General features: G+C 35.3%; 2 protein-coding genes and 1 non-coding gene across 16 annotated transcripts in view; 1 reads left to right on the plus strand and 2 right to left on the minus strand.

The window, feature by feature from the left end:
* Nucleotides 1-10,757, plus strand: part of LOC107096201 (focal adhesion kinase 1-like) — a 79,376-nt gene extending 68,619 nt beyond the window's left edge. For 12 of the 14 annotated variants that reach the window (XM_015392760.1, XM_015392768.1, XM_015392761.1 and 9 more), the window contains 11 exons: nucleotides 32-106; nucleotides 1,122-1,229; nucleotides 1,559-1,663; nucleotides 5,160-5,222; nucleotides 5,603-5,642; nucleotides 6,392-6,495; nucleotides 6,845-6,853; nucleotides 8,873-9,028; nucleotides 9,124-9,204; nucleotides 10,193-10,278; nucleotides 10,373-10,757. In XM_015392760.1, coding sequence (XP_015248246.1) covers nucleotides 32-106; nucleotides 1,122-1,229; nucleotides 1,559-1,663; nucleotides 5,160-5,222; nucleotides 5,603-5,642; nucleotides 6,392-6,495; nucleotides 6,845-6,853; nucleotides 8,873-9,028; nucleotides 9,124-9,204; nucleotides 10,193-10,278; nucleotides 10,373-10,499 — 954 coding nt within the window. In that variant the 3' untranslated portion in view covers nucleotides 10,500-10,757. The remainder of the gene's footprint in view (nucleotides 1-31; nucleotides 107-1,121; nucleotides 1,230-1,558; nucleotides 1,664-5,159; nucleotides 5,223-5,602; nucleotides 5,643-6,391; nucleotides 6,496-6,844; nucleotides 6,854-8,872; nucleotides 9,029-9,123; nucleotides 9,205-10,192; nucleotides 10,279-10,372) is intronic. The other 2 variants (XM_015392758.1, XM_015392769.1) reach the window with 1 other exon arrangement.
* A 1,725-nt stretch (nucleotides 10,758-12,482) lies between these two features.
* On the minus strand, nucleotides 12,483-12,555 carry trnav-cac. The gene has a single exon. It is a non-coding gene; the product is annotated as a tRNA-Val (tRNA).
* A 1,614-nt stretch (nucleotides 12,556-14,169) lies between these two features.
* Nucleotides 14,170-17,147, minus strand: rplp1 (ribosomal protein, large, P1). The gene is made up of 4 exons (XM_015392750.1): nucleotides 16,927-17,147; nucleotides 16,166-16,240; nucleotides 14,521-14,629; nucleotides 14,170-14,291 (listed from the first exon to the last, which is right to left on the minus strand). The coding sequence occupies exons 1-4, from the start codon at nucleotides 16,996-16,998 to the stop codon at nucleotides 14,209-14,211; spliced, it is 339 nt and encodes a 112-aa protein (XP_015248236.1). The 5' UTR covers nucleotides 16,999-17,147; the 3' UTR covers nucleotides 14,170-14,208.
* Nucleotides 17,148-18,910: the final 1,763 nt, after the last annotated feature.

The raw sequence follows: 18,910 nt of genomic DNA on the forward strand, positions 1-18,910 counted from the left end.
ACGTACTGATGTCTGGTGTCTTTGTTTTTAGCCCAGTCGACCAGGTTACCCAAGTCCTCGCACCAGTGAGGGCTTCTTCTCCAGCCCGCAGCACAACCACTTCCAGGTAACTAAACCAGATCTGGGTAATAATGCAATGTAAAAAGTAAAACACTGGTGTTTGATACTTAGGAGAAAAACATTTTTTCACACTTTTTTGCTGTTGTTTGCTGTTTTTTGTGTTATAAGAAAAGAGATCTGTTCAAAAGCCTCATAAATATTGATATAAAGTTCGATCATGGCGTAAACTGGATCCTTATCCAGTCTTTTTTTTTGACACAGGTCAAGTTGTTTTCAACATATTATTGCTCTGAATGTAGAAGTAGTCCATTCCAGTTACTCACTATATTCTTGTAGATATTTCCTTACATATAAATATCAACACAATTCTTCCTCAGTTTCTTGTATTTCACATTTTTCAGAAAAAACACATTTACAACACAGGGAAATGTGTACTCAAAAAGAGTTGTGCAACACAGATTCATTTGAAAAGGTGAAATCTAAACTCCCAAAAAGCTTAGTTACTTTATTTGATAGTATTTTCTTTAGTCATAAGTAGTGAGGATGTGTAGTTTAGTTCTGTTAACCCTGGACCGACAGATCAGCATCTGTCACACAGAGTCTGTTGCTCTGAGTCAAAACAGGGCAGAAGAGACTGAAGAGAAAAATTAATGTTCCTAATCCTCTCCTCGTGAACTGAGCAGACATGAGGCATTTCCTGTTGTGCTGAAAGCTACTCACACATGGCCATGCAGACACAAATCAGAACCACCCTCTGCTCCTTCATAGTGAGATAGTGAGAGTAGTCAAAAAACTACTCTCACTATCATGCTTATAAAGACTCTTATTATATTTGAATGATAAATCAGTAATGAAGCCACACAGTTCATTATATATAAGACTAAAGGCTTCAGTTTGGTTGTCTGAGCACTTTCAAAAACATGTCTGATTCATAATTAGTTGCATAGAAATATGCAATCAGCAATGGTTCTGATAAAATTCAGTTTCTAACCTAGCAAAAAGTTATCTGTGACTTTATTTGTGAATTTCAACTTGTCCTGTGTTCACCCCCCCTCATCCAGCCGACAGCTCATGGTGGTGTTGGAGGAGTAGGGGGCAGCTATCCTCCCCCTGATTCCTGGAATCAGCTCAGACCCGAACATACGGCCCTATGGAACCCAAATATGGAGGTAAAAAAACAAACGTTTCCTCCACTAGTTGTGACAGAAGCCTTTTTCAGATTCCTTAGTCTCATTTATAAATGCTACATTATTTAGTTTTGATTTAGGAGGAAGCACATATACAATTTTTAAGAATATGTTTGGCTCTTCCAAGATAGTTAAGTTTGAACTAAAAAATGTTTTAGTTTAACTGGAAACCAGAAGAAGGGAAATTTGTTGGATCAGAACTTTTCATCCATGATTTCTTGTTAGTTTTGAATGTGTTTCAGCCGCCATCTTTCTACAGCAGCCCGCTCCGAGTCATCAGCTAAATTGTATCTGGATTTTGTCTTCTAAAGGAGAGAGTGTGTGTTAGCCAGGCTATGATGGAGGAGACGCTGATGAAGCAGCAGCAGCAGATGGAGGAAGACCGACGGTGGCTGGAGCAGGAGGAGAGCCTCATGGTAATTAAACAGACACAAAGCAAATTTGATTTTTGATATAAAAAGTGGCTAATATAAGCTATTATTTTCACTTTATCTGTGTGTTGTTCACACCTGGTGTGATGAAATGGAACACAACGTAGGAACCGTGATGCTTAGAAATGTTCTCCTTTTAATAACCTCTGTGATCCTCCTCTTCTGTGGTTCTTGACTCACCTTTAGTTGTAAAAAAAAAGATAAAAATGGGGCAAAATATTAAGAAAAAAGCTCCCAGACTGTTAAGCCTTTTGTATAAAACATTATGGTGGAAAAAAAATCACTAAGAAAACATCATTCCAGTAGTAAAACATGGTAATGGCAGCATCATACTGAGTAAAGAGTTTAGCAGGAAGATGAATGGAGCTAAAACCAAAATATTAAAACAATTAGTTTTAATATTATATAACTATTAAAACAGTGGCATATGATACTCAGGATTAAATCGCTATTTTTCCTTTTTGTAATTTTTTTTATTGTAAGATTAAAATATCTCGTTTTATTAGAAAAATCATATCTGTGCCAAACCCTCATAAATGTTGTTATAAAGTTTAATTTCAGTGTAAACTGGCTCTCTGACACAGATCCAGTTGTTTCTTTTGCATATTATGGCTCTATTTATGTAGATATTAGTAAATTCAGGCAACTCATTATCTTCTTGTAGCCATTTCTTAGCATATGTAGTTTAACACACATCTACCTCATTTTCTTGTCTATCCATTTTTTTAAGAAAGAATGTTTACACCATAGGAACAGTGTCTTAGATAAAAGATGTAAAACCCTGATTAACATAAAAAAGAAGCTAAATCTACATTCCCCGATAAAATCAGCATAAATTACATTTTAATGTTGAGACAAAATGTGTTTTTAAATAGTAAAAGAATGCATGAGCAAGAAATAAAAACAAACAAGATGATAAATTCTGGATCTACTGTGTCAGCAGGGCTTTCTGTCCTGATTGTTGTTGCCAGGAGAGCTGCAAAATATCTTTTTCAGATCTTTAACCTGGCTCTGCTGTGAAGCTTTGATTTATCTCATCAGACACTAAAACCATCCAAAAAGCAGCTCTTTGTAGGCCTGTTTTTCCATTTCACTCAAACCTTTGTTTCTTTGTGTGACTGGCTGTACTTTGGGCTGTTCAGCGAGACGTCAGTGGATTTAAAGACAAGAAAATCCACAAGTGTTGAAGGCTGATGTCATTTCATCTCTTCAGATGGATGGGACGTTCCCTCCATGTGAAATGGAGGGAACGTCCTCCATTTCACATTCTTTCTGTCCTACATCCTTCCTTTATTTCATGTTTATATTCTACATCCCTTTCTTCCTACCAGTTTCTGTTTTTTTTTTCCTGATTCTATATTTTTTGCTAATAATTGTCCATTTCTCCTGAACATTTTGAACTTGAATAGTTTATTCTATAACACGAAGATTAAGAACTGAGAACCTGGAAAAGTTCAGTAATTTCATAGTAAAGATGAGTAGAAACTAATGTTTTATTATGTTTAAATGAGTGTGCATAAAGTGATAATATTTATTACTTTTTTCGGTTAGACTTGGACTCTATGTGGTGTCTTAAACCGGATAAACTTCAGCTCTCTACTAGGCTGCAAAGGGAGAGTTTGTATTTAAGTAATTATATAAAGAAACACCCCAACACAGTGGGTGTATTTTAATTATTTCAAATCATTTGATTATTCCTAACTTCAGAGTAGAAAACAACTTAACTGGTTCAGCACTTTCTTTGTAGGCGTGTCTGTAGCTGGACATGTTGGCGGTAAAAAAGGTGATCAAACACCTTTAATTTAAAATTTGTTTGAAGACTTTCATTTTTTCTTTATGATACCACTTTTTGTTGCAGTTCTTTAACTATAAATTTAGTCACCTCTTATACCCTCCTGATGTCGCTAAGGACACCGTTGACTATTTCAATTATTTTAATTAACAAACTGAATTTGCTAAATAATTTTTTTATATAAATAGCATGTATTCTTGTCTTTCCAATTTTGAACCGTGTTTAAGGGATGACACCTCTGTTTTATGTGATATGTTAGTTACTGCAGAGACAGAACTGCTAAATTAAGATGCACAGACACTTCATGCAACTTAAATAAGAATAATAAGTAATATATACATTAGAAACAATATTTTTTAAGGACTTTTTTTCTTCTTTTCTTTTTAAATTATGCTTATTATTGCTGCACCATGGTCTTGTTGCCTCGCATGAAGAAGGTCCTGGAAATAAGTCTCAGCCTGGGGTCTTTCTGTTTGCATGTTCCCGCTGTGCAAATGTGGGTTTATTTCCAAATACTCCAGCTACGTCCCACAGTCCAAAAACACAACTGTTTGGTTGATTAGTGATTCTAAACTACCCTTCTGACCCAGGTTGTACCCTTTCTCTCAACCATAGGCTGCTGGAAGTAGGCACTAGCCCCTATGACCCTGACAGTAAATGGATGGATCTTAAAAATCTTTATGCTTTTATTGCCTTCTGTCTATAGTCTATAGTGTTCAGAGTGATTGTTTTATACTTGAATGTGCATCAGGATGCATGAATAAATCTCCTTATTCATGAAATGGCTGAGAAGTTTTCATATTTAGTAGAAAGATGTTTGATCTATATGCATTGAGGGTAAGTTTAATAAAACCTTGTTTTTTTTTATTAGTTTTAACATTGGATTTTGGGTGTATTCTTTCTTTTATTACACTATATGTAATGCTAACATAATTTTAATGATGGCTTGAGCTTCAGTGAAAGAAAAAGTTGATTTCTCCTGAAAAAGGAAGTATTGTGATTCTATGTGGTTATTCAAACGTCAGTCAAAGAAGTGAGGAGGAGAAAAGCAGAAAGAGACACAAAGTGTGAGAGGAGGACAGAGGGAGGGAGAAAGGAAGTGGGATTGGCACAAGCAGCGCACAGGGAGGAATGAGGGAGATTCAGGGGGATGGAAAGAGTGGGAGGGGAGGCGGAGGAGAGAAAAGAGAGGGATGCAGTTGGATCGTTTCTTTTCCAGGATTTTGTCTCCGTGCTTCAGTGGAACTTTTTCTTTCTCTGGAAAAAATCTTCTTCATCTTTTCTCCCCAATTCTTTCCCCTCTGACTCAGTTTTTCTCCCTCTCTTCATTTATTTTCTCCGTCTCCTAACCCGTCTAGTGTTTTCAGCTTGTTGGTCAGTCTTTTGCTCTAAAACGTTTTGTCCTTGTCCGGACTCTTCTTTCGATGGCCCGTCTTCCTCACGCTGTCTTCTTTCAGGATGCATCTCTTCAAGGCGTGCTTCACCAAAACGGTACCGAGGCAGAAAGATAGAAGCTGGAAGAAGCACAAATGTCTTCAGATTTTACTTTTACTGTTTAGTTTGTAATGTCTTGTTGTAAGATTACCGATCAGAATGTGTTAATTCATGATTTAGTTCATTATTTCTGATTTCTTTTTGCTAACTTTTCTGCAGGTGCATGCTTGGTTTTAAGTGTTTTGTTTTCTGCAGAAAGCAGAGTCCAGGAACAGCAGAGGCAGCATCGACAGAGAAGACGGCACACTACAAGTACCGGTCAGTGTAACAGTGTCCAAAATATACTTTTTATGTATGTGAACCGTGAACTTTAAAATGATCTGTTATTAATAGACAAACAGGTCAAACAGGGACAATGAGGATTTGCTGGAAAGAGAAAAAGCTGAGGGAGGATTTCATTCATGAGAAACGAGAAATCATAGGGAGAGCAAGCAGAGAGAGTATTTCTGTCTGTCTGTGTCCCTACATACCAACCACCTAACCACAGAGCACCCATGGGAACGGCAAACTCAGAGAAAACTGCTTTTTATGATGTCGCTGAAACTCAGCTTCTGCCTGATCTTTTCTCTTCTTTAAATACATTTTCTCTTTTTTTTTGGTAAAATAACATTAAACTCTGTTTGTCTCTGTTTGAACAGGGTGGAAGTCAACATATCTATCAGCCTGTCGGCAAACCAGGTACATAAAATAACTCTTCTGATACACACTGATTAATATAAAATTAAGATTTCAGAATTTAATTAGAGAAATAATGAATTATTATTTAATGCCCTTACTATTGTTAGTATGCTGAACTTATTATTTTTTACATATACTCCTTACTTATCCAGATATAAATTCTACTCTCTCTTATATTATGGTGTATTACTGTTATCTTCTTTCTAAACTTCTCCAAGTAAATCATGAAATGTTTTTCAGTAGGTGCAGAATGAATGTCACAGAAATGACATAATAAATACCACTGGATACATGCATGAGTGCTTTGTGTAATGAACGAATTAACCAATTAATACATGCATGGATAAGGGAATCCATTCCCGCATGAATGCATTGAATAAACAGATGAATGAATGCATACAAGAAGAAATAATGAAATTAGTTCATGAAAGAGATAAAAAAAATATCATATTTTATACCACGGATATAGAATCTCTTCTGTAAATCTGTGCCATACAAGATTATTTTGAGTAGATAAATTATAGGAAAGTAGATATTTAAAAAGTCTTGTTTTTGAGAAATCTGTTATATTTTCATGAATAATATTACACTAAAAATACACTTAAAGATATAGATGTTCAAATATATAATAAGATAAAGAAATTTGTTTTATTAAAAAAAAAAAAAAAAACAGGTGTTTACTCTGCTGCTGTCTTTGTGGAAATTGACATTTTGATGCCTTTTAAATTCACTAGTTTGTGTTTGTTCAGAACATGTAGCCCCCCCTAAGAAGCCCCCCCGTCCTGGGGCTCCGGCTCACCTCCCCAACCTCACTAACCTCCCAACAGTGGACAGCTACAACGATGGAGTCAAGGTGAGCGTGAATGCAGGCGTCACTCTAAGTTGCAAAATAAGAGAAACTTTGGAAACAAAATATTTGATCATAGATTTCTTTCAGTATATATAAATAATTGACACATTATGTTTATGGGTGTATGCTGTTCCTTGTCCTGTTTAGATGCGATTGGCTTTGGCCCTAATGTGCTTTCCTTCTTCTCTCCTCCCTCTTAACACTTCTTTTCACTTTAAACCTGTTTCTACTTTTTCTCTCATTCCTGTTATTTTATTTATGTATTTATTTTGCATCCATTGACTCATTATTAAATCACACAACCCTTACCATACACTTTCTATTCTCTTTTCATCATCTTAACTCCTTGTAGCCGTGGAGGGTAAGCAGATCTATGTGTGTCTGTTACTGCCGTAGAGTTAGTTAGCTGCTAGTTACCATCACCCCATCTTAGTGCTACACTAGAGAGCAGGACAACTCATTTTTATCCACTTGTTTAACTTTGAAAATGTTAATTTTATAATTTTTTTAGTCCATCACTCCTAGACAAGGCCTGAGAGGGATGTTGCTTAATCTGGAACACCAAATTAGTGTCAATCCTTATCATTGTATTTAAGATAAACATGGTCACATGACAGTTTTACCTCCAGCCTTGGACATCCAGCAGCATGGCAACCATTGCAGGATTTAAAAGTCTGAACTATAACTTAAAGAACTAAGATTATGGCAGCATTTAGCTAAATGTCATGAAGACATGTTCATTTGATTCCTTTAAGTGTAGCACTCTGCAAATAATTTGTTTGCATTTAATTTTCTATAATAGTGAGTAATTTTATGGTTTTGTTAAATCTAACAATGGCAGTTTTAAAGTGTCATTTTTTTTACTTTATAAGGCCATATGACAAGCATGTCCACTTTATTAACTACATCATTAAAACGTTATTGATAGGAAACCATCACGCCAACTCTGAAGTCTCTTCAGTGTAATGAATCATATATGATGTATTTAAAGGAGTTTTAATAAATGATACCAAATCTTCTTTTATCATTCAGCTCAGCAACAAGCGGCTGTTAAACATCTTCAAAAACTGATCTGAAAGAGAAACTTTACAATATTTAAGGGATATCTGGATACTAGAAAATATTTTGTTTGGAAAAAATGTATCTAGAAAGTAAGCGACTTTTTGAAACAATGAATTTTTATGCCTAGAAAAAAAAAAAACTAGAAATGCCTTTATGTTCTCAATTCTCACTGGGAGATCTTTAGGTTCCTTAAAGCCAATATTCTAAAAAGCTTCTTATTTCTGTGAGAAAAAATATTTGAAAAAGGAGGATGACTTTTTATTGTTTGCATTCATACATTTTACTATCATCCTGCTTAAAAACATCTTTGAAAGTATTACTGTTTGCATTCTGCTCAGTCCTTATCAGAGACCAAACATGGAACTGATTTATTTGATAAAAAAAAAACTTTTCTTTTAAGCAGAATGATCAGTTTTCTGTTGGCAATGATAAGTAGCTGTTACATAAATGTTGCCATTATTCATATATGGAAGGGTTCTTGCTTATCTTTTTAGCACTAAATAATAATGATCCCAAGTGGGGATGGATGGATGGATGGATGGATGGATGGATGGATGGATGGATGGATGGATGGATGGATGGATGGATGGATGGATGGATGGATGGATGNGATGGATGGATGGATGGATGGATGGATGGATGGATGGATGGATGGATGGATGGATGGATGGATGGATGGATGGATGGATGGATGGATGGAATAATAATCGTATATTAGGGATAGTATTAAATAAGCATAGTCTTCTTCCCCCTTTATAGACTTTATAGACTTTTCCCCCTTTATTTCTACATTGTTTTTTTTATTATTATTATTATTATTGTCTAATGTTTCAATAAAATACAATAACAAAAAAAACTGGTTTAGCACCAATGCCTCTTTTTTGTCAAAAAATCAGATTTTAATATGAAAAACTGATAAAGTTTTATTTTTAGACTTATGGTGATGTTTGATATTTAATATTTGCAGTTTTCTGTCTCTACAATACGATGATATTTCAATTTTAAGAGCAGAAATAACCCAAAATGCCATGTGCCTTTAAACTTATCTGTATTAACACTTCATCACTGTAGAAATTTCATCTAGTTATAGCAATTAGAGCTACTAACACTTTACAGCATTGAGCTCTTTGTTTTTGTACTATCTCTGACCATACTGCCCCCCAGTGTTTAGTCTCTGTACTGCAATTAATGCCACCTGAGCAATCCTTCGTCTTTTGATAATCTAATTACAGAAATGCATCTTTGTAAGATAAACTAACTAAATCTACTTGAGGTTGTGGTCATGACCTCCTGCTCATAATGTGATGAACTGGTACAGTTACAGCCACAGGAGATCAGCCCACCCCCCACAGCCAACTTGGATCGTTCCAACGACAAAGTGTACGAGAACGTGACGGGGCTGGTCAAAGCTGTGATCGAGATGTCCAACAGGATCCAGCCTGCTGCTCCTGAGGAGTATGTCCCCATGGTCAAGGTACGGGACAGTTTTCCACATGGCCCATTTAGTCTGGATAAAACTTATTTAAAAGGGAAATCAATCAAATGTGGATGTTATTCTTTTCTTGACAGGATGTTGGTCTGGCTTTGAGGACTCTACTGGCAACAGTGGATGAAACGATTCCTGTGCTTCCAGCCAGCACACACAGAGAGGTACACCCATCCACAGGTTGCATAAAAATGCATTTTGACGCTCTGATCATTAAATGTAGAGCAATCATGATTGATCTTAACCTCTTAAAACCCTTAAGTGGGGGTAATAATTCAGAATGCATAAAATTCCACTGGTAAAATTTTTACCAGCAGGTGGAGCCATTGTGCGCAGCTTCAAGCTGACACCAAAAGTTCCATACCCCACAGCTCTAGAACTGTTATAGCTAGAGGTCTGAAATTTTCTGCATTTTGTGTTTGACATGATGTAGAACAAATATAATACAATAAAACCTGCCTTTTCTGAAGAATATCTTTATTACTGCTGTTCAATAAAGACCAATCATTTCTGAGAATAATAAAAAAAAAAAAACTTTGAGTCATGTTTGAACAGATGCAAGTTGGTCTGCGTTCTAGTCACCCAATTTTAATTTATATATTAGGAAACTACAGGGTGTTTTTCAAATAATGTATTGCACATGTAATTTGGGCTTACAGTTCCTAAGTTATTTGCTTTTCCATTTGGCTATGCAAAATAGGTGAGGATTACCCAAAATGATGTGGATTTTAGGAGGTTAACAGGAAATGCTTCATAGCACGTGAACTTTTTCAGAATTATATCACTTTTAAGTCACAATCTATATAGTGTTTTATGTGATAGACCAAAACTAAGTGTCTTTTTGTCTTAGAAATAAAAAAAAATAAAAGGTTTGGACTGCATATTTGTTAAACCCCATGCCTGAATGAAAATAAGCACCATTAGACATCATTCAGTAATCCAGATGTTTAATTAACTTGATTAAATTCCGCTTCTCTGTGACGCCCTTGAGGTGGTTAGAGAATATCATTAAACAAACAGCATCATGAAGATGAACAAAGTCAGATCCAGTAGAAAGTTTCTGATTCTAAAGTGACAAAATGTTTGAAAGTTTAAATAGTAGAAAAATAAGTCTCTGTATGAGCGTGTGGGTGATTTATTTCTGACCAACAGATTGAAATGGCCCAGAAGCTGCTGAATTCCGACTTGGCCGAGTTGATATCAAAGATGAAGCTGGCACAACAGTACGTCATGACAAGGTGAGAACAAGCTGGGTGGAAATGATTTCCTCCTGGGACATGTTGATGTCTTCATATGGACGCAGATCCTAAAGGTTTTCTTTGTTCTGGACAGTTTACAAAAGGACTACAAGAAGCAGATGCTCATGGCCGCTCACGCTCTGGCAGTAGATGCCAAGAACCTGCTGGACGTCATCGACCAATCACGACTCAAGATGATCACCCAGCTCCGCCCACAATAGTCCAGGATCAGGACGTGCCAAAGAGCATTGAGACCAGTGGACCGGCTCACAGACTGTTTGGCGGATATCTGTGATGGGTAGATGAAAGCAAGGGATGGATGTTTGGACTGCAGACTTGACTGAAACAATCAGCCCTCATCTGAAAAAATCCATGACTTCCTTTCTATCCGGAATCACTTGTGGTTTTATTCCATTTTTCTATTTTTTACATGTTGGCTGATGTATCCAGAGGAACACTGATTAAAAAAATCGGAAAAAGAGAAATGAAATAAAAGGATTTGAAGGACATCACAAACAGTGGGACTGAAGCCATGTTGAAAAGGACAATGAAGACGTTTTGTATTTGAACTGTGCTTTTGTAACTATAATATTGTTAATGTTATGCCTTGATTATTACAGTATGTCTATTAGATCCACAGTCTTCCTGTTCTATGAATAATTATTTACAGTAGAGCTGCCCACTGAAGTCATAACATCTCATTTCCCCTGCTTAAGATCGCTTATCTCAGGTGCCATTAAAGCAGATTTTCTTTTTTTTTTCTTTTTTTTTTATAGCAGTTTTTTTTTATGGAAAACAAGCTAAACTTGCTGCATGACACTTTTATAAGTTAACATTCACATTAATATACAAAGAAAGTCTATATTTAACAGAAAACCGAGTTATGAACTATGAGGAAAGAGAGAAAATACGAGGGGGAGGATCATATTTTTATCATTTTAAATAAAATAAATCAACTGCTGTCCTACTTTTAAAGCTCTCACCAAAATAAATGTTTTAAATTAATGTCTGCACATTTTGTCTTTCAAATTTAAAAGTTTTTCTAGTTGTACCAGAATATTTTTGGCTAACCAATCATTATTATAATGAGCCAATGATCAAAATAATAGAAACTAAATATCTTTTTTTCCTGTTTGCCTCCCGCTCTGCACAGATGTTTTCTTATTTTTCCCCTTGTTTAGCATCTTTATCCGTTACCTATCCCATCCTTTAAGCTTCTCACCGCTTCCCTCCTACCTCTCATAAGCAGTTCTCACATGAAGGAAACACATGTAAAGTTGCTAAACCAAGCAAATAAAACAATATTATGAAGCAGAATTATTTTTTTTTATTGGTGCTTTTGAAGTAAAGTCACCGGTGCACCATTTGCAATAATCATGACATCATTTAACATAATTTTAGGAGTTTTGGGTTCTCTTATGTTGTGTAGGAATCATCAGGTCTTGGCTTTGAATAGCCCAGAATAGAAAAACTTTCATAATGTTCCTTTTCTGTTGCAAGTTTACAGCTGCATTTCACCTTTGCTAAAAGTTAGAAAGATGGTCATGGTGCCAATAAGCTTTTAGTTAAGCTAAGCCTTTGCCAATTCATTCCCTTTTTTCAAGCCAACAGTTAAAGCTTCCCTCTATTTTTTTTAACCAGTAACCAAATGGTTTTATAACCATAGACTTAATTAAACCAACAGGCGATTGGTTTTCATCCTCCATGCTTGAAGTTGATTGGTTTAAGGTGGACATGTGAATTCAATCCTGGTTAAAAGTGTTTGATATCAATTCAATAGAAATAAATGCTGATCCAACTTCAGAGGATACAGAGATGAATAAATGGTTCAACTCTTTCCACCATCTTTATTTGTTTATTTGTAAAATGATATATGCAGCAGTAGCATCAGCAGGTTGAAGGCTTTGCAACAAACAAAGAAATATATATATATATATATATAAAACCAATATTTTAAATTGAATCTTAAAGAAGAAACATGAATTCGTTTGTTTTACCCTTATGTAATGGGATTGTAAGTCAAACAGGTTATTTACTACAGGAAAATCACAGCATTTTGATCAACAAAACCCACAACCTGAACTTTCTACTGGTAAGATTTCAAGACGATGATTTCCCCTATGATCCACACAAATTAAAATAAAACAGAATCGGATCGCCTTAGACTCCAAAAGAAATATAAATAACGTGAAATGTAAAAAATATGTTTCCGCCCGGTTTCGAACCGGGGACCTTTCGCGTGTGAGGCGAACGTGATAACCACTACACTACGGAAACCGTTATGTGTCACTGGACACAGAGAGTATAAGAAGACATACTGATTTCTGGTGACCAATTCTTTTGCCTTTTCAGTTGTATTTTGATTACTCTTTGCATCCTTATTGACACTTGGGTAACGCCATTTATGGTCTCTGGTGAGATTTAGGGATTTTGAGAGCGCCGTTTCCCCTGTTCAATGTTGCAGTTAGGCTTTTCGTTTCATAATACATATTCCATCTACTCTTAAAAAGATATTTGATACCAGTTATATTTTTCCACTATGATTAAAAATCGCACCTATGCAGCTTTGTGTCTATGTAGGAATATTTTTACATTTCCTTTAAAATGTGCAATAAATTAGGGTAGCCAATTCTCCTTAAAAAATGTAGCTGACCCTATTTAAGAAACAAAATTAGCTGTCTAATCTAATTCAACTTGAACTCAAATATATTTATAAAATTAATTCATACATGAGGAAAAATAAATTGAAAAGGTTGATTGTGACGAGACATTGTCCCTTATCCAATTTTTACGGCGTTGGCAACCCTAGTCCTTAAGGTTCATTTTTGGACAAGAACAGGGGCAACGATTCTGCCGTTCACCCGTTAAAGTATGTTATATCCTTGATTTATCTATGGTTCGTCTGTGAACATTAACTTTACAAATGTCAAATATGCAGTTTTGGTTCTTCGTCATTTCAAACCAGGGTCAAGCCCTCCCTGGGAAAAAGGCATTTGATCAGACAAAATGAAGACATGCCAATGAACCTTCTACAGGAGCTGCTGATCATCTCCTACTTTTCCTTTGTCGAGTTGGTTTTGTGCAGATCAATTTTGCTCCACAATAATTTGGTCTGCTGGTAGGACTGACCTCTCCACCCAACTTATTTGCTAAAAGGCGGCGCCAAAAGAACAGTTAAATAGACATCACCACAGCCCATTAAATTACAAAAATATATATATTTTAAACCTGATCATCTGCTCATCTCCTTGATTTTCCCATTTATATATAAAATTAGAAAAGTTCATTTCTATTAAGGAAAGGTTTTATCAAAGATCCACAAACTGAACCGAAAGCCAAATACCTATTCAGGTCAGTTTTAAAAAGAAAACATGTATAACGAAACACCAAGACTTGTCTTTATTAACATGGTTGAAGCTTCTAAGATCTACTTTGTTATATTTAACTAGGTTCCTTGTACAAAACAAAAAATCTAATTTGTCCTGGAATTTAAATGTATGAAAGCAACTGGTGGTTCCTTAATTTCAAATGTTTTAGTCTCTTTTCTAAATAATTTTAAGGATCTAGCTTCTTCAGTTTGGCAATAAACTTAAAATGTGCTCATGGCCTGATGATCTAAACGCTGTACTACTATTGCAATTTGATATAAAAGGATAGATAATTTTTCATGTTCTGTATAATTAAACCAAAAACTACAAAACAATCTGTAAACATCTCGCAGCCTTAACATCGCCAAAGCATTTTCTTTCTCCATCTCCTTTGCTAACTCACTAAAAAACAGCAACCTACATCAATTTCAATATTTGGATGAAATGAAAGCATACATCTGTGAATCAACCATTCGCTGTGAAATGGAAAACGTTTGCAATGAGAGCCAGTAACCAGACATGCTTCTTTTTCACATTTTTATTGTGTTTTTAGAAAAACATTTTAATCAAAGAGACCAAATCCCATGTCGTCGTCTGACTCCTCGGACTCTTCCTTCTTCTCTTCCTTTTTCTCCTCCTCTTTAGCTGCAAAAGCAAAAAAACAGTTTCAGTTAAGTGACATTTTCTGTGAGTCTGGCCGTTATGATTATTTTATTGAGGATGTGAGTCTGTTAAACCCTAATAATAAGGCCTTTAATGAAACACTATTGTATAACTTGGGTAGAAAACTTTTCAGAATTAAATCGAATCAAATGAGCCTCCTGAGGAAACATGCACTATACATAAATATAAACTTAGAATATGAGAGTATTACCTGGGGCATCAGCAGCTGCTGCAGCTCCAGCGGCAGGAGCCCCAGCAGGAGCGCCTCCTCCAGCTCCAACGTTGCAGATCAGGCTACCGATATCAACGCTGGACAAAGCCTACAATGACAGTTCAACATTACTTCATTGATCCAGTTTTGGACCTGGCAAATGACAATGAAATATTTGAGATTACAAACATGCTTTTAACTTTAGAGCTGACCAACAATTGCAATGACAATCTTTGAAAAAATCTTTGTTTATAAGGCTCAAATTGACCTCATTCAATTCTAAAAGCAACACTGGGTCTATTTTACAGTAAATGGAAAATTGTGTCCTCCCTTCCAAATAATCAAATTGTGTTGTTGCTGATACTCCCTTCCTGTTTTGTGCTAAATAAAATTGCCAATTTTAAAGCTGTCTCTGCTTCTAAAAATGCTTATTTATCCATTTCCCCCCATAATTTTGCATAATGGCAGGCAAAGTTTGTTATCGGATATTCCAAGATCCAGAGTGGAGTAAGGTGAGCAGGCTACGGCAGCAGCTGCTCCAAAATAACCAAACTGTATTGATTGACTAGTGCATAAAACTGCTTAAACTATGAACAAACTTACCACTGTTCAAGAATCCCTTACAGTATCAATGATTACCATTTAGTAATTAAACGTTAGTCAATTGTAGCATTGTTACAAATACTTCAAAAACTACACAACCACACAAACGGATAATTATTTCTAATTAACAACCAAAGAAAACGTACCACTGCCAACAGACACCTATTTTAGTTATGATATGAACTCTTTACATCTTTCTATTAGCCTAAGTGTTCTTAATAGGGAAAGAATTAATAATCCTCAATGTGAATTTTGGTTAGGGGTGTCCCGATACAATTTTGTTATTCTAAAAAAGATTTAGATCCTTTAGTCTTTACAGATAAAATTAACAAATCTTAGTTTTATTAGTTCTTTTGTAGTTTATTAACAGAAAAGGCTAACTCAAGTAATATTACCCAAACAGAGCAATAGTCTGCAACAAGTGTGAGAAACTGGTCCATTTATGATAACCTATTGGGTTATATCAACTCTAATAGGACGTGGATAAGAGTGTGTTTCTATAATCTTGCTTATTTCGGACATTACAGATGCAAGCTCATGCATTTCGATATTTGTCTTCTTTGGCTGACAATGGATCAATTTTAAATATCTATGAAGATTAAAAGACCAGTTTCATTTTACCGTGACTTTTATGGTCAATTTGGTTACTAATCCACAATTCGATTAGATATGCCAACAGATTCCCGTATTTGATTGTCTGCAAGCTGTCTAGAGATGCACTTTGGTCAATTGAATCAACTGATAAAAGCTTAACCACTCAGAGCTGTTAACTAGTTTTATGAAAATGTTTACATAAAAAAATAATTTTAAAAATGAAATAAGAACTCTTGAAATGTGGCCACATTTTTGTAGCTTTACTAAATACTTAAAAAAAAAAAAAGTTCCTGTAGAAAAATGATCACACTCTGATCATTGTAAATGCAACAAGTGTCTTAATTTTGAAACTAAAAAACACATTCAGATGTCATTTAACACTCATGCTTTGGTTAAATTGGTTACATATTTACCTGTAAGAGATAATGTGTTTTAATAGGCCTCTTACCTTGGCAAACAGGCTTGGCCAGAAAGGCTCCACGGTGACTCCAGCAGCCTTGATCAGAGCATTCAACTTGTCCTCCTACAGATAGAAAAAAATATATATATTATTTCTATATGTGAACTGATTTCCTCTTTACACAGGGTTATACAGTTTGCAATACTAAGTGAGGCCAGTTTAAAATGTTATATAGCTGTTTACTGTTTTTAAATGAGTCCCCATCAGATTTAAGTTGGTCAATTTTAAATTCAACTTTTACGAAAATCACTGCCTGAGTTTCAAATATTAACACAACTGTTTAATAACTTCTATGAAGCAAGGGAACATATTTAGACTGATGTCTAGTGAAACACTTGTAGAGATGAGCACCAGCACACATGTCTATTCAACAGACAAGGCATGCTGATGGAAAACGAACTTTTTCCGCATTTCATTCATATTCCTTGTATTCACCACCCTGTGTGACATATTATAAAGAGAAAATAAAGTCCTGCCCTTTGAGGAACACATTAAAAGTGACTGCCAGTCATCACACACTAGTACTATGAAAAAGCCCCGATAGCTACATGTATGCCGCCATATTGATAACATAGGCGGTAAAATTAGCCGTTATCAATGTTATTTTAATTTTCTACATTTTATTTAAGAACAGTTTGGGCATATCTAAATTACTGGAAGCTAAGAATCACATATTGCCCATATATTTTTAACGGGAATCTGTGAGCTAGCGCACCGGCTAACAGGACTAGCTTCCCCGGTAGACTTACGGTGACGGTCACTTCATCGTCGTGGAGGATGAGAGCGGAGTAAATACAGGCGAGCTCGGACACAGATGCCATTGTTGATGTTGGATTTTCAATCACTAGACTTGGATGCCTAAATTTGAGGGTACTAGTCGCCGGATTAGGGGCCTTAGCTTCGGATGAAGAACCAAGCACCTTAGGCACGTTAACGTTCCAACAGCGGAAAGGGAAAAGCAGAGGGCGGGATTTCAATATATACTGAACGTCACTTTGCGTGGTGACGTAAACACACACCACACTTTAAGCTTTGCTTCATGAGTGTTTCTTTAACTACGGACACTTTTATGTCCTTGGATCATATTTCATGAAACATTTAAAAAAGGAAAATTCCACACCTTTATAGTTATCGTTACAATGAAACTGTCATACACATACAAGGCCCTTGTTCCCTCACATTTTTATTTACCTAATTTTATTATTAGAACAATGTGGTAATATTATAAAATAACACTTTTTTAGACAACTTTTGACATGTTTCTACATGCTAAGCATTTTGCGATGGTGCTACCCCCTCTCTCCCACCCTTAGTACCACCTATGCACAACTGCAATTAATTTATTATTTAATAATGTATTCATTTATCATTATTATTTATTATTATGCTCCATAAAGTTTTTAAAAAGAAAGGTTTGTTGTCTATATAGTCCATTCATTGTAATTTCCACCACGCTGTGTAATTTCCACCGCACCATTTTTTTAAAATAAATTGTTGCAAAATTCTAATCACTCATTAAAACCTTCTTCATAACTTAAGAGATAATGTTCCACTTTAATTAAAAACACAAGTATTTACAACTTGAAATGTATCTTGCTATTCCAATGCTATATCTCAGGTTATGGTGGACATAAGATTTGCGTCTTGTCTCATCACAATTAATTTACCTAATCCATAAATGTGTTTTACAATAAATGTATAAACAGTTAAAACTATATATGAAATTGTTCTTCCAGTGAAAAAACATGTATCATAGTAAATATATAATATAATATACAAATATTTATGTGATGGAAATTACATTTGTGCCAGCCGAGTTGGGAAATCTGTTAAAAAACACCAATTTGTCTTAAAAAAAAATCAGTGTTTTCTTATGAATCTTCAAACTAGACTAGTTATGCTAACCGATTACATTGTGTGAATTTATATTTTGATACTTTTTCTCTTCAAGTTTGCAAGGCCAATAGTGCCCGTAGTTAAAGAATCACATACATACATAAATACATACAAGCTTTTAATTAAAGCTCTATATTTGACACTCATAAAAACCTGGTAGAGGGTAGGAAATGAAATGTTTCAAAAAATAAATAAAATAAAATAGAATAAATGTGTGTGGGATTATTGTCATTCTTGAATTGCAACCCTTCATCTTAACTGTTTCATTGATGTTCAAAGCTGGTACAAAAATACCCCATTGGATTTTTTTCTGAAGTGGATGAGCTTCAGCTACCAAGAAATTTTAGGAAAATGTAGGAAACATATATATATATAAAATTACATACATATATAGATTTTTGAAAGGAAAGATTAAAATCAATGCAGAGACACACAAATTGCATGAGTTTACCTAAACAACAAAGCCACTGACTGAAGATGTACAAACTTGTCTCTAAAGGGCATGACTAAGAAACTCATACATAATTTAATAACAAAACCTGAGCAAAAAAAAAAAAAAAAAAAAAAAGAATATTCAGTAAATGACAGCAGGAAAACGGTAATTTGAAAATCTTAAAAAAGATTTGCTGTATTCTTTTATCACTCAGGCTTAATCCACCGAGGTGGTTAAAGAACTCTGGATGTTGTCGGGCTGTCATGGCTGACACGCCTCTTCAGCATCGCATGGAGGTCAAGGACGGCATTCCTGGATTGGCAGACAAAACCTACAGGACGTATATGGGCTGGTCACAACCGGGTGTAAAGCAGCCAGGATGAGAATCAACTCCTCCAAGTCCA

The sequence above is a fragment of the Cyprinodon variegatus genome, unplaced genomic scaffold, assembly GCF_000732505.1.
Source record: "Cyprinodon variegatus isolate N-32 unplaced genomic scaffold, C_variegatus-1.0 Scaffold605, whole genome shotgun sequence".
Taxonomy (NCBI): Eukaryota; Metazoa; Chordata; class Actinopteri; order Cyprinodontiformes; family Cyprinodontidae; genus Cyprinodon; species Cyprinodon variegatus.